Source organism: Arvicanthis niloticus, chromosome 1, assembly GCF_011762505.2.
Source record: "Arvicanthis niloticus isolate mArvNil1 chromosome 1, mArvNil1.pat.X, whole genome shotgun sequence".
NCBI classification, from domain to species: domain Eukaryota; kingdom Metazoa; phylum Chordata; class Mammalia; order Rodentia; family Muridae; genus Arvicanthis; species Arvicanthis niloticus.
In genome coordinates, this window is record NC_047658.1 from 129,500,311 (window position 1) to 129,523,966 (window position 23,656).

At 44.3% G+C, this 23,656-nt stretch overlaps 1 protein-coding gene across 2 annotated transcripts in view; it reads left to right on the forward strand.

Moving 5' to 3' along the window:
* Nucleotides 1-6,382: 6,382 nt before the first annotated feature.
* The window catches only part of Cemip2 (cell migration inducing hyaluronidase 2), a 78,142-nt gene continuing 60,868 nt past the window's right edge, over nucleotides 6,383-23,656 (forward strand). Inside the window, exons 1-2 of one of the 2 annotated variants that reach the window (XM_076918410.1) lie at nucleotides 6,383-6,454; nucleotides 21,737-22,079. In XM_076918410.1, coding sequence (XP_076774525.1) covers nucleotides 21,749-22,079 — 331 coding nt within the window. In that variant the 5' untranslated portion in view covers nucleotides 6,383-6,454; nucleotides 21,737-21,748. Of the gene's footprint in view, nucleotides 6,455-7,120; nucleotides 7,569-21,736; nucleotides 22,080-23,656 lie in introns of those variants that run through there. The other variant, XM_034483800.2, reaches the window with a different exon arrangement.

Consider the following 23,656-nt stretch of genomic DNA (forward strand, 5'->3'; position numbering starts at 1 on the left):
TTGAACAGCATGAACCCGAAAGACAAGAGACTTAATATCTAAACCATTGATATAAAAGCAACACTCTTTAAGGCAACACACAACTTCCCCTGTTGGAGAAGTGAAAGGTCTAAGCCTTGTACCCACAAATTTATACCAATGAAATCCTTGAATTTTGCATCAGCTTAGTAACAATTATACAGATAAAGACAGCCTAATATTAACCACCTCAGTCCCCAAGTCCAGGGAATTGGGGCGCCGACTCCTCATTAACTTCTTCAAGCTGAACATGGGCGTTGAGATATTAGAAGAGGGATGAGGGGAAGGGTAAATTGATAAGCATCTGAAATCTGTCTTAACTGCATCCAGCTGGAAGTCCAGGGCATCAGTGAACATGCAGGTGATAAGAAGATTCATTCACCAAGGCTGTGTATTCTGTAATATACAAATCTCAAAACAAGTTTTAGTATCTAAATAATTATTTTGATTCTCTGAAATCTAGTGTTCTGGAGGCCTACCTCTGTCATGTCTGATCCATATAATTCTGGAAGACATAACTACTACCTTAATGACCTCATCAGAAAACTCATAGAAAAACCTTTTTTTCCAAATTAGCCTTTCCTTAAGCCAGTAACCAGAAAAACCTTTACATTGAGTTTTTATCCAGAAAAATATTATACAACTCAGAATCACACCCATTTTGAAAGTTAAATCAATTAACATTATCATTCTGCTTAGCTCTCTGTCTAGAGCAGCCTTCTATTTGTTCCTCGCGTCTTTAAAGCCTTTTTCATCTGTTTTTACTCACTTATTTCTTGCCCCATTTTCGTTACTATAACGTTTATTTATCTGTTTGGCTCTCTTGACTCAGAGCAGCCTGCAATTTACTCCTTGCATCTTTAAATCCTTTTTCATCTGTTTCTATTTACTTATTTCTTGCCCCGTTTTTGTTACTATGTAATCACCTTTGTTTCACTTCCGAATTCAGCCAGCTCCGTCAGTCGACTGGTTCTCCAGCGCAGGGTGTCTTCCACTGTATCCCGCTTACTGGAGTCTCTGTTCGGGTGCCACTAATGTTGAGATCCACACTCTGCCTCAACACTTTGCCTCAACACTTTGGGGGCTAAGTGCTCTGGTCAAGAGAGAGAGTGGGGCTCTTGGGGCAGGAGACACGAAGAATGGAGACAAGACAGGGTGTGATTCAGTCTCTCTTTATCAAGTCTCCTCTATTGAAGGGAATGCTGAGGTATTTATATACGCAAGCAGGAGAACACAGGTGAAAACACTTTACCACGTGCACCATATAGCTGAGGTCACTAAACAGCAAAACAAGCTATGTGGGATAAACAATATATTTATCAGAGTGTGCTTCAGCTGTTATAGGCTTTTGACAACCAAGTCTTTCATCAGGGTATATGGTTCCAGATGGCTGCAAAGTTGATCTAGCTGCTTTCTGCTTAAGTCAGCTCCCAACAGTCATACGGTAACATGCTTGCTGCAAAGCATGAGGACCCGACTTTAGATCCTCAGCTTTCATGTAAGGAGGCAAAAGTGGTTGTGTGGTTGTAACATCAGTGCCGAGAGGTGGAGGCGTGAGGAATCTAGGGGCTTGCTGGCCAGCTAGGCTAGCCAGATAGTGAGCTCAAGGCTCAGTAAAAATCCTGCCTTGCAGTAAGTATTAGTCTCAATTGGGAGTTTCTACTCCGCCTTTGATCATTCAGTTCCCAGATAAAAGACTCACAACTTTTATATTTATAATAAGCCTTTAATGCACTAGAGCTGGGCAGATATCTACCCTTCAATCTATTAGTATCTACTTCCATATCAATAACCCTGAGTTATAACTTGCCATATTCCAACTGGGCTGCTCTTAACACCAATTGGCCAGCCGTCATGGCTTCATGACTCATCTACCCCATGGCATCTTCTCCTCTTTCCAGGTTCTTCTCTCTTCATACTTGTGGTCTCTTCTCAGAAACCAAGCCCAAGAACCAAATCCTCCCCCCAACCCCCGCCACCTCTCTTACACCCATTATAGGCTGTCGCATCTTTATTCAACCAATTGTTTTAAATTCAGGGGCAAGGTTACATATCATCATGAAGATTTCCTCATCCCTGGGGGGCAACCAGTATTTAGCATTGCAATACATAGCAATAGACCAAACCTCAACAATCCTATTAAAAAAATAAAATGAAGAGTCACAGAGGAAAGCACCCACTATCCACTTCCAGACTCTATGTGCCTACCTTCAGATGCATTTGACACAGCATGCACACACACACACACACACTACCATTACCATAACAAAATACTTTGTGTGACTTTTTTAGATGTTGCTTGAGGTCATCTTTTCCTCAGAGTAGAAAATCCCGTTTGTTTGTCTGTTTTAATGCTAAAAGATCTAATTTCATTCCTATCAATCTAATACAATTTAGAAGTTCGAAATAGAATACACACATGTTTTTTTTTTCTTTTTTTGTAAAAAGATTGTGTCAGAGTTTAAATTACACTGGGAATTGCTTACATCATAAGTTAAGGCAAATGGCCAGCAAGCTCAACAGGAAGCAAGCAGCCTTCATTAGGAACCAATAAAGTATGAGAATGTAGTTGGCTGGACACAAGGAAATAAATAAAGAAAAGATGGTCTGTAGACACGCAGTTACACCATGGTGGGGAAAGGTCACAGTACATTCGGTAATATTATTGTACCCAGTGGATGGGGAGACGGGGTGCTTCTAATGCTGTTAATTGAGGTGTGGATGGGAAATGGCCTCTCAACACCTTCCTTGTGAGTCATTTCCACACCCATGCACTGGCACTAGCAGGAACAAGTATGGCCAGGATGGCACAACTCTAAACGATCATTCTGACCTTCACAGGATGAAAGTTGTGTTCCAAGGAACTAAGTTCTGACAGGCTGGAGGAAAGGTGCAAAAGACAGAATGGATGAAAAGTCAAGTGATGGTCTGTCTTTAAAAGATTTAAAGCTGGACACTGCAAAATGGGAGGTAGCGACAGTCTTCCCGAACATACAGGTGCTTCTGTGCCCTGTCTCAGCATGAGGTCCACTCCCTTCTTCCCAAGGGCAACTCCATTTTCCTCTACCTGGCAGGCAGGGTCAGTCATCAAGCCCTGTAGAAATGAATAAAGGTTAATCATGACTCTTGGAGTCTTTGGGTGTCCAGTCAACCAACTTTGAGCAGTGGGCAGGATGGGACCAGCTGGGTTGAGACTTATGGGACATCAGAGCCTTTAGAAAAGGGGCATAGCAAGCATGTGGATGGGTCATTGGCACTGAGGGGAAGCCACAGCTGTCCCTTAGATAGTTCACTAAGAAGGTGACATTTGCTAGTCATCTGGAGAAGAACCAGCAACTGTGGTAATAGTCAGAGCTACTAAGTTATGGAAGATGAGGACTGGTGTTTCAGAGAGACCAGGAAAAAGCTTCTCTCTCTCTCTCTCTCTCTCTCTCTATCTATCTATATATCTCAAACACACACACACACACACACACACACTAGAAGCTTGAAAAAAATGAAGCATGTTTAGAGGGTGAGTGCTACTTTTTAACATTAGAATGTTCTAACTTAATGTGGGTAGTGTTTTTTAAAATTTAATCTGTGACCTTCAGGTATGGGCTGGGTTCCAAGAGCAGCCAGTTTCTGTGCTTGACCCCTAAAAAAATCACTGTGAAAGTTACTTGATTTAATATTTCAGTTTAGCCTAATCTTGGGAAGCTAAAGAAGAGCAGATCATAGATACCAGTTGCACAAATGGATGGAAACTTTTGAGTGCCATAGTTGAGCTGCCTTTAATTCTCACAGTGACTGCCAGCTAAGTGCTACTAGTATTTCTCTTTAAAATTGCAAATATGCAACCCAGAGAGGTTGGATATCTTATCCAGAGCTACAGTAGTGACCTGTGGACCTTGGTTCTAATCCAGACAATCTGACTAAAGGGCCTTTTCTCTCAGACAATGGGCGATCCTGCCAGAAGACAGTAAAGACATGCCATGGCAGGGGTAGGGGTGGAGGACATCCTCTGAGCATCCCTCTCTCCCTGATGCTTTGAACATAGCAGTGAGGACATCACATATCATGTAAGTGGGTGGTATTCCCATGATGGACCAATTCCAATGACTGCTTCAGAAGAGTGTCTAAACACCTAGCCCTTTAGACCCATTTTGCTGGGCCATGCTAGCTGGAATGCTTCTAGTGGGGTTGGTGGTGGGCATTGGGAGCACACTGATGCATAGTTTTTCTTTTCTGCTTCTGAACCACTCCATTTACAGGTACCACTTGATGGACAGGCCTAACGAACATCCTGCTACTCTGTCTTAGAGCCTGCGTCCCTGGGAACCATGATTGATTTCACTGATGGTGTGTGTGTGTGTGTTCCAATCCTGTCTCCTTTGCAGCTTTCTTAACAGTTTCTTTTGATTTTTTTTTCATGTTTGAGATGAACATCTAAAGCAAAGTTTATAAAAATTCTCAAAGGCAGTCTATGAAAATATGCCCCCAAACTCCTTGTTAACAGACTTCAGTTTTTAAGCGTAGTTTTTAAGTTTCGCCTGAAAACTGAGCAGAAGAGAGAATTTTGTCTCTCTAATCTTCCTGACTCTCAGCATCCATTTCCCTTGGTTTGGCCGGGAATACAGATGGTGGAAGAGCTCTTTACAATCAAAACCTCTTTTAAAATAGTTTACATGAATTTGTGATGACTATTTATAGCTACGGAGTAGTTGGCTGCCTTAATCCTAATGTGCTCTTGCAGGAGCTATTTAAACATTCCTGGTTCAGTGTCGCATTGGCATAATCACTTTCAGGAGGATTAATATAATATGTCTGAACTTTAACCAAAGTGCCTGGTGCTTAATAAAGATCCAGAAGAGCCGTTGTGTATACATTTGGCACAAGTCAGGATGCAGGTTGCCTCAAACCACAAATGGATTTCTGTATTTCCAGAGGTCTGACATTTGAAGTCAGTTACATTAGTGTAGTCAGCTTCTAGGGAGGTTTCTCCCTGGACCCTCCCAACTTCTGGTGGCTGCTTGCCTCCTGCTTGACTTCTGGCTGGTTTTTATCACTCCAGCCATTGCTCCCCTGGTCATACATCTTCCACACCTTCATGTTTTAAGTTTCTCTCTGTCTTCCTCTCCTAAGTGTGATTGCAGTTAGGGCTCACCCAGGCAACTCAGAAAAATCTTTCAGTCAAGACCCTTACCTTAATCACATCTCCGTACCTAGTAGATGACACAGACACAGACACAGACACAGACACAGACACACACACACACACACACATATGAATGCACACATGTTAGAGTAGCCTGCCTCTCTTCTCTTTTAAAAAGTATTTTTAGTATTTTATGCCTGCATGTATGTCTGTGTAGCTACCATTGAGGTCAGAAGAGGGCATTGGATTCCCTGGAACTGGAATTAGAGACAGTTATGAGCTGCCCTGTAGGTTGCTGGGAATTGAACCTGGATTCTCTAGAAGAGGATCCAGAGCCATTTCCCATTAAGGCAGCCGAAAGAGTCCTTCCTCCTTCACAATTTGTCATAGAAGACCATCTGCTCTATTATTTTAAGTTATCCCTTTTTCTCTTCTAAAAAGGGACTGGGGCTGGAGACAGCAGATGGGTAAGGATTCTGTGACTTCTCAGAAGTATGTAGAGCAGCTCCTTGCGTATATCTTTCCAAGGTTTTAGTTAACTGTGGGGTCGGTTTAGAGGCATTTCCAAAATTCACATTTGCAGACTCCTCTGACTCAGTCCATAGAGCTTTGTTGAGGCAAGCCCAAGTTTTTCAGGATCTCAGGGGAATCTTCTTGGCCCCAGTCTGGAAACATTGATTCAGTTCTATGAAGTTCTGAACCAAACCTTGGAAATAGGGTATTCCCCTTCTGTCTGCTAGTGTGTCATAGTTACACAGTTGCATTTTTACTGGAAGTGGGAAGAAAACGAACAAACAAACAACAGTGAGCCCGAAAAATGAACAATCCTGTCTGTACAGTATGCATTGAAACAGTTCCCCAGCGGGGACACTCAGAATTGAATAGAGGATGATGACTCTCCAGATTTGGCAATCCGGCAGCTGTCATTAGTTCCTGACCTCGTGGGTCTGACAGGCCAAGTCAGGTCGCGCCCTTTGCTGCAGGAAAGGCTTTTCCTCTGCCAGGGCAACTTCCTCCAGGGGACTGTGTGGTGGCAGGGCTACTCAAGCCACCCGGCCAGTATATTCTGGAGTAGGGTGGGCTAAAGATTGGCTTTCAGTGTTGCATCTCCGCCCCCTTCAAGCTTCAGCCACTCTAGAGTAGCATGGGCAGAAGGCGTGACCAGACCTAGGTATATTTATTCTGGCCTTAGAGTGAGATGCTGGGGCTGCTCCAAGCTCACAACCTGAACGGACTCAAGTCAAGAACACACTGATTTCTGTGTGAGAGGGCTACGAATCCAGCTCCCTTGCTGGCCAGGTGGGGGCAGCCGAGGCGCCATGACCCGAGGCTCAGAAAGTTTTGAGTGAGGTGGGAGGTGTGTGTGTGTGTGTGTGGGGAGGGAGTGCAGATATTATTGGGGGAAATATTGCTGTGCCGAGTCAGCTTTATTCTGGAGTGATGAAAGATGTCTAACTCAGCTATTGAATGACGACGGAATAGAGCTCAACCGTGTGTGTGTGTAAGAGAGAGAGAGAGAGAGAGAGAGAGAGAGAGAGAGAGAGAGAGAGAGAGAGAGAGAGAGAGAGAGAGAGAGAGAGAGAGAGGGGCAGGCTCAGTTTCAGTGATGAGGGGGCGCAGGCTAAGGTCGGCTTTGTCAAGAGGTGACAAAAAAGGAGTATCAGACTCCGCTGCTCCGCTGGGGTGATGAGGAACACAGACTCAGGTTCAGTCCCGCCAGTTTTCTTGAACTCCCAGGTAGTCATCTGCAGCCGAGGGTCAAGGCGTCGCTGGGGAACCCTGGCCGCGGACAGTGCAGGCGGGCGTTCTTCCTGCTGAAGGCAGCTGGAGGCGCTGAGCCTTCATCTGCGGCTTGTGGTGGGCGGAGCTTCCGCAGGTCTCTTCCCTCGGACAACAAACCCCGCCCACCCAAGGCCCCGCCTTTGCACCCGCCCCCCTAGCTCGCGGCCGCCTGCCCAATCCGCAGCACTCTCGGCCCAGCCGACCCGGCGCTTGTGTGGCCGGAGGCTGACTAGGGGGACCCCAGCGAGCCGCGGCGCCCGCTGAACCGGGGACCTGCCTGCGCGGCTCGGGAACGCGCCCTGCCGCTATTGTCTCGGGGCCGCACAGGCTCGCGCCGCCCGGACGGCGATTCCCCTCCTCTTCCTCCGGGAGGGAAGGATCCAAGAGCGCCAAGCCGGGCTGGCTGGAGGAGGTGGCCGCGAAGGCGGAGGGAGGAGCGTTACTCCCCGGCCCCGACTGCTTCTCCTTCGGCGTAGGCTGCCGCTGAATTCAGAGCGGCAGCGGGTCGCGGGTTCCTGGCCATGGAGAGGAGATCTGCACGCGGGGACTCCCGGAGGTCCGCTCCCGCTCCCGCTCTTCTGGCCATCGCTTAGACACCTGAGTAGACAGACGCCAGGAGGGGGAGGGGAAGGTAAGGCTCCTCTGGTCCCCCGTGCCCAGCCCCGCCTCCTTGGCGGTCCCAGGGTCCCGGAGGGCGCAGACCCGACTTGCGCACCTTGGCGTCCTGGAGGCCTGGCCGTCCCTTTGCTGGCGTTTTTAGCTGAGAAGCACAACATCCTGTGGGTCCCAGCGTCCGCCTTCGCCTTCCCGCCGAGGTTCGCCCAACGCGCCCGAGACTCAACCTTCTTCCACGGAAAAGGGTCCTTAGGAATAGGGGTTTGATCCCTTTTCATCCACTTTGTGTTCCCGGGGAGGGTAACAATGGGTCTTATAAAGTCCGTGTGAACAGCCCTAAACTTTCTGGAAAGGCTGCGTGGGGGACGCGGACCGCAGTGAAAGATTGATGGAATGTGCATTGTGGAGCCTTGGCGTCTACAAGAGCGCGCTTGTGTTAAGTTTGGTGGTGGTGGTGGTGGTGGGGGATCTTTGTCTCCTACTGTTCCCCTGAGTTAGTGTGACCCTACTCCTTGTGGTAAGGCACAGCTTCAGAATCTGGGCATCTTTAAAACTGGGGACCAGTTTTAGCACAGTACCCACTAACAACAGTTGCCGGCAGAGTTGGGAGGTCCTGGCAAAGAGTGGGGTTCTCATTGAGAATGCCCTGAGGACTGCACTTAATACTACTTACTGCCCTCCAGCAATAAAACCAAGGTCTCTGCTGGGGGCGGGGGTGGGGGTTGTTGTTTGTCACCAGACCCCCTGTGGAGCAGAAACACTTCTCTTAAATCCTCCTTGCTGAAGGGTAGGAAAACAGACTTTGACATATGTCTCCTTTGATTAGCAGTTGGGGTTAAAGGTACAGTGCCTAGTCTTTTAGGAACTTCCATTCTGCTCCTGAGCCACACAGTGTGTGGTTCTTGGACTGACTCCCTTGTGCTGGTTACTATGTGATGCTGCACATTTGCACATGTTGAAGGCATTGCAGAAGTCTTGAGGGCTCTTACCAGTAAAAAGAAAAAGTAGAGGGAGAGGAGGCTGGAGAAGAGTTTCATCAAAGCTAAGGAAGGCCTCAATTTCCACTGCAACCAGGCATATCTGTTGGAAATGGCCACTAAACTCAAATACATACAAATTATATATACCCCTAAAGATTAAGAAAACTTGACCCTTTAGCGTTGGTCTGGGTATCCTACTGGGTGTGTCCCTCATTGTCTTTCAAAGAGTTCCTTTGAGTTTGCATTTCTGGACAAAGCAGAATGTCCATCAGGCATGTTGATCATTTAGTTAACCTAGGACAGCTTGTGATGGTGTCTTCTGCCTTTGAACTAACTCTAGTTATTTATGTGTAGGCTGGTGGGTTGGAGCTGGAAATTTGTCTTCTAACTTGAAGTTCACTCTATCCCATGCTATTTATCTAATTTTTGTCCTCACAGAACGGAGAGTTAAGGTTAGACGTGAACTCTGAGCCGTTTGTCACCTGCTCTCTGTCAGCCTGTGGATGAGAGTAAGCTGAGGCGTGGTGAGTGTGCATGTCTGTGTGTGTGTGCAAGACATTAGCATCTAAATTCTTCTCCGGGTTCCTAGGAAGTTCTGTGTAATTGGGATAGCAGGTCCATGGCTAGTTGTTTGAGGAAGGTCTCTTCTCTTCATCTAGCCTATAGCTAGTGGATTTCCTGAAATGTTAGAATCACAGGAAAGTCGAATATGGCAGCACCTCAGCTATGCTGTAGGGGACGAAGTTAAGCCTGTTGTTACAGATACCAAGAAAATGGGCATAGAGAAGACTTATGGACCATTATGAAATCGAAAGGGTACCACTTAGTAGCTGAGTGTGCCCCTGAGCAAGCTTCTGAAATTGAGATAAACGAGCCACATTTCAGAAGGAGAAAACCATAATCACTATTGACCGGATTGTTTGAGTCCCACATTTGTCAAGGTCTGTACACTATAAAGTGCTCTGGAGTACTTACTAGTAATGCACCCATCTATCCATCTGCCATGGATCCATTACTTAATACAACCACTCAGCATGTGCCAGCCATTCGGGAAGAACTCTGTGGCACTTTCTATTAGCAGGAGAGGGAAGTGAAGGAGTGGCTGCCGATGAGGAAGCCAGAGGGCAGGAGATCCCTGTGTGTTTTCCATTGACAAAGATGAGTAAGACTGCAGCTGTGGAAATGAGTGTTTCTGGGGACCCAAGCACACTAACAATACTAAGATCTTCTCGGTGTGTGAATGGGAGACCCACTGTGCCCATGCTTCTTTAGGAGGGCAGAGGAAGTGCTCACTGGAGGGTTGAGCGTGGCCGTGAGCGGCAGAATCGTTTCTGACATTTATTTGTTAAATCAGGCAAAATAGAGACTGAAAATTGGCATAAGAAGCATCACTTTTGTTTTTCTTTATTTTTTTGAGACAGGGTCTCACTGTATGGCCAAGGCTGGTCCCACACTGCTGAGCCACCATGGCTCTTCCTGTTAACGGGCCTGGCATTCCACCTAGCAAAACTGAAGGTGGGAAGTCAGGCATGGCTTTGAGAGAAGAAGGCTTTGGCTGTTGAAAACAGTTTGCTGCTGGGCTAATTACCCAATTTTTTCATCCATGAGATAAGGTTTAAAATGCTTGATGAATATACTGGAGTCAACTAAGTTTCCAACTGATATGCAAATTACTGAATTAGTACTGCCAACCCGAAGGTGTTTTAGACTGCAGTTTGATACAAGCTGTAACTAGATATAAATTATAGCTTAATCAAACTGGCTTCCGCCATAGGTTTCCATTTATTGGCTCTTGTCAGAATGGAAGCAGGTGTGTGGGGCTGCAGGCTGCCTACTGTTTGTTCTGTGATACACCTCCCTTGTCAAGGCATCTGCTCCTCCCCCTCGCAGGGAATCTTTTTACTGGTTTTGACTTGTGAGCATTGACTAAAGGGATGAGCTCTCTGGTACAGGGCATCACTCAAAATGGCCTGAGTTTGTCTCTCAGGCCAGCTTCCCTTTTACTCCACTGTCCCAACCGGGTCAACTTAGGAATAGAGTGGGGGTGGGGCACCCGCATATCTGAGACTATGAAAAGTCACTCTTACTGTCTGCATTTGTAAAGAGGTATAATTTCCCACAAGACTGTTGAACGCTCTCCTGGCAGCAGCTGTTGTCAGGGTGAAACCTGAAACTGTAAGCGGTGCTCGCTTTAGTTCCCCCACTAGAAATGCACATAAGGTCAGCTGACTTTTTTTCTGAATCACTGCTGGTGGGAATCTAGACTCAGATATTTAAAGGTATAAAGTTAAATGTGGCTTTTGTGGGTGCCGTGGATGTGAGCCAGGGTGTTGGGCACTGCTGTACTTGCTGAGTCCTGACCTGTAGTTCCGAGGGATCCTAAAAATCCTGATAAAGTAAGGAAGTGGAGACCTGAGAGTCTCACTAATTAGCTAAGGTCATGTAGTAGATTAATGGCTGAGCAGGGACAAGAACCCCTTTGTCCTTACTTCCAGACGGTGATTTCCCACCCCTTCCCTATTTTCTCGTTTATTCCGCTTTGCTTTCGTTGGCAGTTATTTAAGTGTTTAGTTTTCACTCGAGCTTAGAAACCCATTGTGCTTAAGTTTAAAAGGCAGACCCATGTCTTTTCGTCTCCCATATTTATTTGTCTGTGATATGGAGCACATAGTAGGGTGATATTTTTGGGAAATTTCTGTCAGACAAGGAACTCAGAGTAAGAATGTTAGCTTTACTTGCATTTTCTGAAAACAGGATACAAACTTGCAATATTGTAGAAGTGCAATTTTTTTTTTTTCCCCCACTAAGAAGCAAGTTCCTGGAAACATGCAGACTTTTTTTTTTTTTCTTTCTTTGTGAATCATAGGGGATAAAACCATGTTAGGAATAGTTTGTATATTCTTTTGTTTTCTCTTTGTTCCTTTTGAGAAACCTTTAATGTTGGTCATCAAGAACTGTGTTCAGTAAGTATTTTATTGCACTTCTAGACTAGGCAAGGCACTTGGCATCAGTAAGATAAATGAGGCATTGAGTCTGTAGTAAAATGCCTCTAAAAAAAAGTAAAACAGACCCAGAAAATGTGCTTACTGTCTCCTTACAAATTAGATCTTTGTTCTACGAGACAAATCTGTTTTAAAATTATTAGTAGATTTCCCCCTGTAGATAGATTTGTAACAAGACATTCCTTTCACGAGGTGGAAAAATGAACTTTTTTACATGAGGCATACCAGGGCTGCTTCTTAGTGTAGACAGTAGGTAAAAGTTAAGTTGCATTTAATAAGAATTTTTACTGTTGTTTGCTGTTGTTCCTTTGTTTGACATGGTGTCCCATGTCCCTCAGGCTGGCCTTGAACTTGTAATACAGCCAAGGATGACCTTGAACTCCACGTCTGCCTCGTTCCGGGGAACTTTATAATAGACAGTTGCTGAGGAGAGATTGTAGTCCTAGGCTTACTGTGTTAAATGGTTTTAGCATTGTGTGGAAATGCTATTGGGATATTGTTGCTTGAAAGACTTGCAATTTAAGACAATCTAGATTGAGCCACCAAGAAAGGAGTTGTCTTTATTGCCTCTGAGTTTGATGAAGTATCTTAAGACACCTCTACCTCATCAGGTGTCTTCTTCTTGGTCAGGTTTGGAGACTGAGTCTCTTGAGTGAACCAGTTATTGATTTAGAAGCTTTGATCTACTTATTGGCCTTCATTTTGGAGACTGCAAACTTCTGCATTATAATTGTTTTAGCTCTGGGTTCTCTGTTGCTATTCTTTCCTGAGGAGTAAGTAGTTTGGCAAGTTTGATAAGTAGGAAAAAAAAAAAAACAAAAAAACCCTGCATTCCATTTCAGAAGAAATGAGAAAAATTCATTGTGTGTGTTTTTTTTTAAAGCCAATACTATAATACTATAGAACCAACCTTATTGACTATGAAGTCTTCATATGAAGCTTGAAAGCTTGTACCCATGAAGTTAAAGATGTGGCCTTAATTGCTCAATGGGAATGCATGGATAACTACTCCCCGACTTATAATCAAATATAAGTAAGTGCTAGTAGCAGGATGTATTTGAAGGTAGTCTAGCTCACAAGGTTTTCAGTTCTCCCTGGTCACCATCATGGTGCCGACAATGCTTGTTCATGGGAGGACTTGTCTTTCAACTCCAGTACCCCTTGATCAGGGCAGTTGCTGGCAAGGTGTAATGTGGCTGCTTTGCTTGGCTGAGGTTTTACATGCTCTGGGAGAGGATGAAGAATGACTTGTAGCTAGGCTTAGAGCTCACCTGCAGGTGACATCATGCCCTTAAGATCCAAAGACCATGAAAGACTTCTTGGGTTTCCCCAGCCACCTTGGTTGTTGTTGGGCAGTGCACTGTCATTCAGGGTGTTGGTGTGTACTCACAAGGTAGGGGAATTGGTCCTGCACTCTACTTTTGGGTAAGCTAGTTTGATGGGGTTTTTAGGAAATGCAAAGAGTGTTGTATTCTTGTAGACTGAATCCGATTGCATAAATTCAGATCCACCCAGCTAGTTTCTTTGTTGTACCCTGTACTGCAGTTCCTTATTGCCTTACATCATCTCCTTACTGCCCTTAGCACTGGACTTGATTGGAGGATCGTCTATGCTTGGGTGTGCCCTGTATATGTGTGTGGTATGTATGCTTGTGTGTATGTGTATATTTTAATTACCATGTCTCTATTGTGAGGCAGAACTCTTGTGTTCAGAGGTGGTGGTGCACACCTTTAACCCCAGGAAAGAGGCAGGTGGATTTCTGAATTCGGGGTCACCTGGTCTCCATAGTTAAATTCCAAGATAGCCAAACTACATAGGAAGACCGTATCTCAAAGAACAAACGCAAACAAACTGGACTTTGTTCTTGTGTTCTCGGATTAGAAAGCTTCCTGTTGAGGGGAAGGGTGGTAGTATACTTGGGTTCTGGTCCTGTGATTGAATAGCCTAGCTCATTTCAGCGTCTTTGCTGATCTTTCTTGGCTTGAAAAACAGGCCAGAGCTTAGTCTTTATTCTGAGTCATAGCATTTCAGTGTTAGTGTTTCCCTAGATTATGACCTTGTGGTAATCTGCACCTGTTAGTCAAACACTCCTCTGGTTTCAGCCTCTCCCCTACCTTTGACTTCTACCAACATAACTTCCTGGTGCTTTCTTCTTCAGCAACATTTTAAAGGGTTGTCCCTGGCAGTGTGCAGAGAGAGCAGCCAACCAGTGCAGGCTGCTGGCAGCCCTGCCCTTTGCTGGGTTAATTAAATCAGCCTCCTCCAGGTCAGAGCCAGGCTTTGGGTCTTTCTTTGGAAGGTCAGCTGCAAGGGTATGACATGCTGGAGCCTCCATTGTGCGCCTCTGCACTGCCATCTGTCACTGTCAGCAGGTTGGAAGCCTCTCTTGTGTCTTTCTAGCCAATGGGGAACAAGGGTCTGGGGTGGGAGGTGGCCTAAGGAGTCTTGGAAGGGATTGGGGAGGAGCTTTCTAAAAGACTGAATGAGGGGAGAAGGAAGGAATCTGAGGAAGAGTTCTGGGGTAAAAAGAAACAGCAGAGGGCCAGGATGCAAATGACTCTTCCCTCTCTTTGTCTGATTCTTAAAATTGCCTTTGAGCAGGAACTGCACTGAGTACAGTTTTAGATCTGCTTGGCTTTTGAGATTCGTGAGTGGGGGCAGCTTTCACTCTGCAGAAAGACCAGTGGGCTTTGTAAGGTAGGAATGTGAAATGGAACAGAAACGGAACAATCCATAAAAGCTGACTGGTTAGCACCTGCCTGAGGCAGGTCCCTATTTTTTGTGTGCCTTAGCAGAAGACACTATAAGGGCTCACGTAGAATGCCATCCCCTGAATTTAGGGGGACATTTTTTTTTTTTTTTTTTTTTTTTTGTCTTGAGATCTTTTTCTTTGTTTTACTTACAGTTTGATTATGTGGCATTGAGCACAAGTGACAGAATCCAGTTTGGTCTGGTTTCTTGGTACTATTGCAGAAGCTCATTCTAGAAAGCCTTTCATAATTGACAGTTCCACAGTCCCTGCTCCCTGCCCACCACCCCTCTCCCCCCAAGGTGTGGCTTGTGTGCTCTGCACGCATTTGCTTTTATTTCTGCTCGAGCCAAAGTGGAGTTAGTCTTTGCTGCCTCAGCCCCTCAGGCTATACATAGGCAATGTTTTTCCTAAAACACTGGTGTGATGGATACCTTTGGTTTCTTTCAGCTGTTGAGGACTTAGAGTCGACACCCACTGCTTCTTGTGGACTTGGTTAGCAGAGTTGAAAGGGCAGCACTCTTCAGAATATTTATTGCCAGACAAAGAATATTTATTGCCAGACATATGCCTCATACAATGTGAAGGACAGGGACATAAGAATTAATTCAAATGCTTACAAGCCACTTACCTAACAATAATAGAAAGTATTCACTTGGCTGGCTTTTGGTCTCAAACATTTGCAAATATCCCGATTTTGGTTCTTGAGAGACAGGGTTTAGCCTTGGCTATCCTGAAACTCACTCTGTAGACCAGGCTGGCCTAGAACTCAGAGGTCCACCTGCCTCTGCCTTCCCAGTGCTGGGAGATAAAGGCATGTGGCACCACTGCCTGGCTAATAATTCATTTCTTAATCCCTGTCCTTTCTTATGTCGGGGGAGCTTTGTACTTAGGGCTTAGCTGTCCTTGCACCGGAACTGTGGCTTGGGTATGCGGTGCTTCAGGAAAGTAATTCAGGAAAGACATTGACCGGGCTCAATGTAAGGAAAGTAGTTGCAGTGAATTCAGCCAAGATTTCAAAGCCAGAAGGTTGCAGGGAATGTGACATCCCCTGGTGATGAGACTGAAAGGAAAAAGAGGCTTGGTGTCCTGAGGGAGGCTGTACCTTGTAGCAACAGGGTGTATGGGCTGTAGGGCTTTCAGTTCTCTGGGAGCGTGCTTATTCAAATCTCAGTTCTGAGTGAAAGGGCCTGGTTCTGTCTCAACCTGTGGTCTGCTTCTGTAGCCATTGTATGTACAGATAGAGGGTTCATGTTGAATTCTGCCCAGTGGTTATTTTAGGAAAACATATTTATACTATATGCATTGGGAATACAGTATGTAGTATTTTATTTTTCCCTAAAACACATATGTGCGTGCGCGCGCGCACACACACACACAGCTTTCCAACCTTTCTTTGTCCCACAGAAATCTATATGTGTTTAAGTATGCAATTTTCTTGACACTGGTCAAATTTAAATATGTACTTGAAAGTCTGATATCTTAAAGGGCCTAAAAAGAAACCCTCAGGTGCTAAGGTCACTTCTCATTGAACAGTTTTGTATGTTCAAGCCCCTGCTCATTCCGTAGCAGCAGGCACAATCTCTATGTAAAGAAGAACCATGAGACACCTAATGTTATCTCTTTAAGCCAAACCAAACTACCAGCCTGAATGTCACTTTGCTGTTATTCTTTGTTGGCTTTCTCTCTAAATAATCGAAAATTCAAAGCAGCTAGGGGCTAATAGCTTGATTGGGTCAGAAGTGTTATATTTCCTAATCTGTGTTTTCATAGTTTGTGTACCCTCTTTTTCTGGAATATTTTACTTTTTATTGCATGTTTTTACTTTTTAGATACAATAACGATCACATTGTAAAGATTTTCTAAGATTATAACAGAAGAGAAAGTTAGCTTAGTCAAGTTTTAACCAATTGGACAGAAATTCTTAGAAGCAAAGGTTGTTGACGATTCTGTTGGTTGTTCTTTCAAAAATTACCACCTTACTAAGAAGTCTTTATGCTGATATCTTGTCTGTTTCTTCTAGCCTGTATTTTTCATTTGGAAATAGATCCTCATATGAAAGAGTATAAACAAAGCAAAAGGATTGGACTCTTACTGAGCGTTCTGTACGATTGGGAGCTGCGCCTGTCTGATGAAGCACAGGGGGAGCCACTGCAGTGGGTGGTGGGGCTGGCTCATTTGGAAAACTGATGCTTCAGAAGGGGAGCGAGTGTCCTCCATCACGCTGTAGGTAATAAGCACCTATGGTGTGCATCTGGCGTCTCCCTATACAGGGGACTCTCCTGCTCATCCTGCTCGTCATATTCTGCCAGGAATATAGAGGGGAAGGTTTTCCATTATACTCTGTGGTTGAAATCATTGGGGCACACTGTGAAAGGGTAAAATTAGCCAGCCAGTTTGCCAGCCTCTCTGTAGGATTCCCGCTTGCAAATGTGACTCAAGCTATCTGTCAGCAGAATGCAGAGCTGTATTCTGTAATAGTTAAACAAGAGCTGACTTTCTAGTTAAATTTCTCAGAGCCTCAAAAAAATATTAAAGGGTGGGGCTGGAGAGATGGCACATGGGTTAAGAGCACTGGCTGCTCTTCTAGAGGATGAGAGTTCAATTCCCAGTACCTCCATCTGTCTGTAACTCCAGTTCCAGGGGATCTGATGGCCTCACACAGATGTACATACAGGCAAAACACCAGTGAACATAAAATAAAAATAAATTTAAGATCTATTTAAGGTATAAGTGAAAAATTCCTGTGGGGGTGGGTAGGGAGAGAAGGTGCAGAGAAGAGCAGCTTGGGGAAAGAGGAAGATGGGAAGAGAAAACCAGAAATCTCTAGTTTAACAGATTCTCCGGGACTGTAATTAACACAAGATTAGACAGATTTTCACCCACTCTGTTTTCCTTCCACTATGTGTGTGCATGTGTATCTATACAGAGTAAATATATGCCCTGTTATACTTGGAACACACACACACACACACACACACACACACACACACACACACACACCACCTCCTAGCATTTATGATGAATTTCTGCAGGAATTTGTAGTCTGAGTACAGCCACCACTTATTGAGCACCTACTGTCTATACGGTCATGTGTAAACAGCAAGGGGAGACAGATGGATAGTTAGATAAAATAATCAAAGCAGAAGGGTCAGAGCAAGACTCTAAATAGTATAGGAAGAGCAGACACAGCGGGAATGTAGAGAGCCAGCCTTGTAGACAAGAGAATATCCAATTGTTTAAAACCCCAAACCAGTCCTCTCCAAGCCCCACCCCTTCTTATAGGTTAAAACCCATAATTCCCTTTAACATTGTCATCATTAGAAACCATTGCTTTCTGTGATAACTGGCTGTACTGATACCACACAAATCAATTTGTGGCTCTTTATCAGCTGTACGTGCTCCATGTGCTCCTCCAGCCTTGCTATTCATTGGGGCATGCACATGCCTGTTTTCCAAGAAGAATATTTTATTTAAATTACAGTGAGGTTTTAGGGTTGTTTCAGTGGGTGAGGAGGGACTGAGAATTGGAAATAAAAATTACATATTGCATATTTCTTTGAATGACTATTTTTCCTGACATCAGGATTTGTAAGTGAGGCTTTTACAGTCTTAGAAATACCTTTAGTTATCTGTCTCCAATATTTACTTAGGTTGCTCATGTAAGAATTTCTAATTATTTGCTTGTTTGGTTTACAACTAAGTCTATTGAGCTAATAATATCTTTATGTCACCAGGTATATACTCATAAGATATTTGTTTCAGGGAGCTGGAGAGATGGCTCAGTGTTCTAAGAGCACTGACTATTCTTCCAGAGAACCAGGGTTCAATTCCCAGTACCCACATGGCAGTTCACAACTGTCTTTAACTCCAAGATGTGATACCCTCACATAGGCATACATGCAAGCAAAATACCAGCTCATGTAAAAGAAAAATAAGTACATTTTAAAAAAGATGATCATTTCAAGGATTTCTGAAATATAATCAAACACCAAAAATTATGCTTTAAAAAGTGTGGAATGCTTTTCTGATCTCTACACGAACGACTTGGATATTCCCATTGTGGAAGCCACATCCGGCTTGTTTACTTCACGGACAGTGCCATGCAGATTAGTCTTTAGACTATATATAAAATATGGATGAGCCCATTCTTTGTAATCTGATTTTCACCACAAGAGTGACCTTTAAAAAGTGACTGGTGATGCCAGCTCACAGCCTTAAAGTGAAACACGAGTCCCCCGGTAAAACCCATTTGGTGCCTGATGCCCACACTGAAGCTGGAACACTGGAGGAAACACCAGTGCCCTTCCACTGCTGGATTGTCAGGCTTAAGCAGCTATTGTTGAGAGCTTGGGAGGCTAGACAACATTTTGGTGCTATTTCCTAGGTGGATTTTACCTTTTCTTCCAAACAAAGGATTTAAACTGAATTGGGAAGCTAGATTTCTTGAGGATGCCGGCAGGCAGCTTTTGTCTGACCCTCAAGGTTTCTGCTCAGCCCTCTAGTGACCCTCCAATGGTGTGAGCACTGCTGCTTTCTGAATTTGCGACACGTCTTTTTTTCATGAATAATTTAAATCTCTAAGTGGCAATCGATATTTTTTAAAGTAATGTATTCACAGTGCCATCTCTAAAGTAAATCCGTCAATGTTAAATGTTAAATGAAACCTGAAGGAGGCATATGTCTGTTTTACAATTTTAACAATTTTCATGCATTGAAAATAAGTTATTTTTTGTATTGTTTATCCTAAAATATTGTAGAAGTACTATTTTACTTTCAAGGACAAGAATGGTGGCTTGTAGTAGTCTAATGGATTCTGAAGGACTCCTTTATGGCAGATGCCTTCCAAATTTTCATGTTAAGTTGCCATTTTGTGACACTGAGGACATGTTATTGTTACTTTCAGTGGATTGGTGACTCCCTGGAGACGCTTTGCTTTTCAGTTTTTGGTGTGTGGCTACATATGGTGTGACACATTATCTCCCGAAAAGGCCCTTCAGTCTGATGAATAACACCAGCCCTTCTCACCCTGAGACAATGAAGCAGACAGATTGCAGCTCAAGGGGGCATCCATGGCACCCTTTTCACAGAGGATCATGACAGTTGTGTCCCCTCCTAGTGAGCCTGGCCCCAGGAACATCCCCTCTACCCCTTTCTTTGTTAGTTGACAGCTTTTCTTTGTCACACTCTGCTAGGCTGTGCCCAGTGTTTGGGCCTGCTGCTTGGTAGTGGAGCAGTTTCCTCAATAGCACCTTGGATGGTGGTGGTTTTTCTTTGTCTGAAGTGTAAGCTTCATTTAAATAATGACCTCAAGTTTCATCTAGACAATGGCTTTTATTCACACATCAAGCCTCATGGATCCAGTCATTTTGACAAACGCACCAACTCAAGACAATGGTCTTTGCCTCATGTAAACTCATGATCAATTCCTGCTTAGACTTTCTCTTCGGTCCCCATTCATTTCCATGTCATTTGGGTCCTGGAAGTACTTATTTGTGGACCAGTTTATGTTTAATGGGTTTGCTGAGTGTTTAGAGCGATTTGGAGGCTCACTGTACCACTGGATTCTTGTTTTTTATTTGGTAGCAGATGAGGAATTTACTGTGAGGGTATTGGATAAAGTCAGGTGACCTGAGATGCTCTGGTTGTTAAGGGATATAATGGATGTCATGTTTTCTGACGGTGTTGAGTACATCATAGTTATCAACAGTCATTGTAGTAAGGCAAGGCATTATGGTGGAGCTAGCTGGCTCGTCCCTCCTCCCTCCCTTCCTCCTTCCTTCTTTATTTTTTTCCTATCCTCTCTCTACTAAATCAACAGTTTCATTCAAAACTCATTCTTCCTAGTGCTGACTATGATGAACATAAAGAAGAGGAGGACCTTTGTGTGTATCACTTTCTCTTAGCCCAAAAAGAAATCACGGATCATTAGTCCAGTGAACTTATTCATGGAAAATTCCAGAAATTACCATACTGTCTGAGGCCAGTTAGGTTCTGATTATCCCCTTGCAAACTGTTAAGAGCCTGATCTTTAATCATGGTCCTGGGCTGTTAAGTGTGGATCCCTTTCTAGGGTTCAGCTTTTTCATGAACAAAATGGGGATAGTGTTGCCTACTTGTAGATTTGTTGGATTAAACATATTTTAGTTTAAAAGAATCATTGGAACTTTGACTATTTTAGGATTTAAGAAGAAAAATAAAACTTAGATTCTTTTTTACCTTCACGCTTGCCTGGTATTGGAGATGGACAGGAGGACACAGCTTACTGTATGTAGTTCATGTTGGCTTTGAACTTGCTATGTGGCTGTGGTTAGCACTAGAGTCCTGGTCCTCCTGCCTCTACCTTCCAAATGCTGGATTATTCTAAATGCTGGATTATAGACACACGTCACCACACCAGGCTAACTTGCTCACACTGAGTGCATTCAGAGTCTGTACATAAGTGAGGTTATGGGAAGAGACGGTTAAACTGCTTAACCACGAGATAGCCCCAGTCAGGGAATTGAACATCCAGACTTGAATGCCTGTCTGTTGGAACTTCCTAGGGCATTTGTTGGGTTCTCACAGGATGATGCATGGACTTATAATTTCAGTTTAAAGAGTTTAGGGTGGTGAGGCTCAAAGTGTGTTCACTTACTTCAGTGTCACCTGAAGTGTCTTCTTTGCAGGAGTTGGGCCAGAATCACAGGGACTAAGCAAGAGTCTGGGAATCTCCATTTCTAACAGGCTTTCTTAATGCTTATTACCCATTCTGAAAACTCAGAACTGTTGGTGGGAGCAGGAAGCTTCAGGTGCTCATTAGATTCTCTTGGAAATGTTAATTTTCCAGCAGCTTTGACCCAGCCTCACCACCCTAACTGAATTGTTCTGGGGCGTGGCCCTGGGCCCTGGGCAACTGTAGGATGCTTCTGTGCTCTGTGGTGGAGAGGCAGTGTCCTTAGAAGACAACCTAAACTGGGTGGCACCCAGTTAACTGAATCGGGGATGTAACTGACTTGGTATTTTCAGTCGGTGTCAGGCTAAGGTGAGAATGGAGAAGTGTGTGGAGCTGCGGCTCAGGGCATTGAAGAATTCCTGAAAAAGGATGGTGCTGATGGTCATACAACTTTACAAATATATTTAATGTCACTGGATTAAAAAAAAAAGGTTTATGCATGCGTTAGCATGTTATATGTTTGACGGCTGGAGGTGTGGCTTAATGGTAGAGTGCTTGCCTTGAACATACAAGGTACTGGGTTTGATCTCCAGCACTGAAAATGTTTTTCAATAAACTGGGATTATGCCTCTAATCCCAGTATTTGGGAGGCTGAGGCAGGAGCATTGTCATGTGTTTGAGGCTAGCCTGGGTTATATAGTGAGTTCTAACCCAGCTTGGTCTATAGGACCCTGGCTCAAAACAAAGTTTTAACACTATTACAGCATACACATTGAAACCTTATTTTTCTTTTCACAGTGACAGGGTATCATGTATGCCGCTGGTTCCAGGGGGCACTCCCCTGCTTCCCTGCAACCTCAAAACGGAAACAGCCACCGCTCACCTGGTTATGTTCCTGGGAAGGTGGTTCCCTTACGTCCTGCTCCTCCTCCAAAGAACCACGCTTCAGCCAAACTGACCTCCAGGAGCCAAGAAGCCCCAGCAACCTTTGCTTTCTCCCCGGAGGAGCAGCGAACTCCAAGGGAGAACCGAAAGCAGAAGAGACACAAGAACACCTTCATCTGCTTTGCTATAACCAGCTTCTCGTTTTTTGTGGCGCTTGCAGTCATTTTGGGAATATCCTCAAAATATGCCCCAGATGGTATGTGCTCCTGCCTGCATGTGTATGTGAATGATGTATGTGTGCTGTGTGCGCACATTTAGAGCATGATCCAAAAGAAGAGCTAATGGGAGAAGGTAGCACAGTTTAAAGAAAAAGACCTTTCGTTGCTGAGGCTGGCTGTAGCTACCTCATGCACAGGTAGGATGAGGTGTGACTTCTTATGAATAAGAGCAGTTGTTTGAGGAATCTCTGGGAAATTGTAAATGAGAAGGCTTGTCATTTTTTTCTGTTGTTTCCCCCCCATCACTGTGTCTCAGGGCTCAAATTGTTCTTGGAGCATCTCTTTAAATGTTCTTTACAAATCCCGTGGGACTGCAGGATCATCCTGTTGTGGGAAGTGTGGGTTTAGATATCAAAAAGTTTACTTAGTTGTCCACATAGTGTTAAAACGGACGTGACTAAAGAAGATCTTGGTTGGTGCTTTGACACAGGTGCGATGAACAGTGCAAAAACGTTGTTAATGGAATGCATCCTTCAACTTGCTTCTGTTGGACTCTAAAGTTCCAAAACCAGGGGACGGGCTCCCCCAGAGACACTCACGAACGGGACTCGCTGCAATAGCATGAGGTTTATTGATGAATTGATAGTGGCTGGTGCACCGGGGCTCGTCTGCTAGTAGGCAAGAAGAACCCCGAACTGAAGTTAAGGGCAGTTTATATACAAAGTTTACAAGGACAGTGAATTGCTTCTTCGACAATATTAACAAAGATTTCAAACAGCCGTTTCCAAGCCCGGTTTCCGTTCCCAGGCTCAAATTTACACTTTTATCTTTATAGCAGAGAGGGTTCGTTTAAGTGGCTTCTGTTTATCCAGGTGGTCCATCTCCCTTATCTTGGGCCCTTTCCTCCGGAATGTTTGTTTGGGTCTTTGGAATGTGCTCCTCCTGGGACGTACCTCGAAGGCAGCTAATATTTGAGTGTAAACCGAAAGAATCCTTTAATTTTAAGTTCACTCTGTGACCTGAAATTACATTCTTACATTTAATTTTAAATTCACGTTGAGACTTGAAATTACATTCCTACACTTCCAGGTGTGTAAGTTGATACATTTGTCCAGTCTACCCATTCTGTTCATAGCTGACTATCATGAAGGGAACTTTTTAATTCCTTAAGCAATGATATTTGCTTATCAAGAAGCCAAGCCAGAAACGTAATGATCAATGCCGAGGAGATAATTCAGTTGGTGAGGATCGAGTTTAATTCCCACAACCTATGTGGGGTTAGTCAGAGCCACCCAGAAATCTAGGGGCTCCAATACCCTCTTCTGCTTCCCTTGGACATACCTGCCACGCACTCACAAATAGATCTGAAAAAGATTTTTGGAAAGAAAACAAAACCAAAATTGGACGTGGTGGCATGTGCTTGTCATTGTCATCCAGTGCTGGCAAGGTGGGGCCAGGAGACTCCTGATTCTGAATGGAGCCAGCTTAGCCCGACTGAGGACTTGACTGACTCTCTGTCTCTACATGCATGGTTACTCATTCCTCACTCCTCAGATACACACACACACACATACACACACACTCACTCCGCAACTGGCAGAGGGAAAGAGTAAGG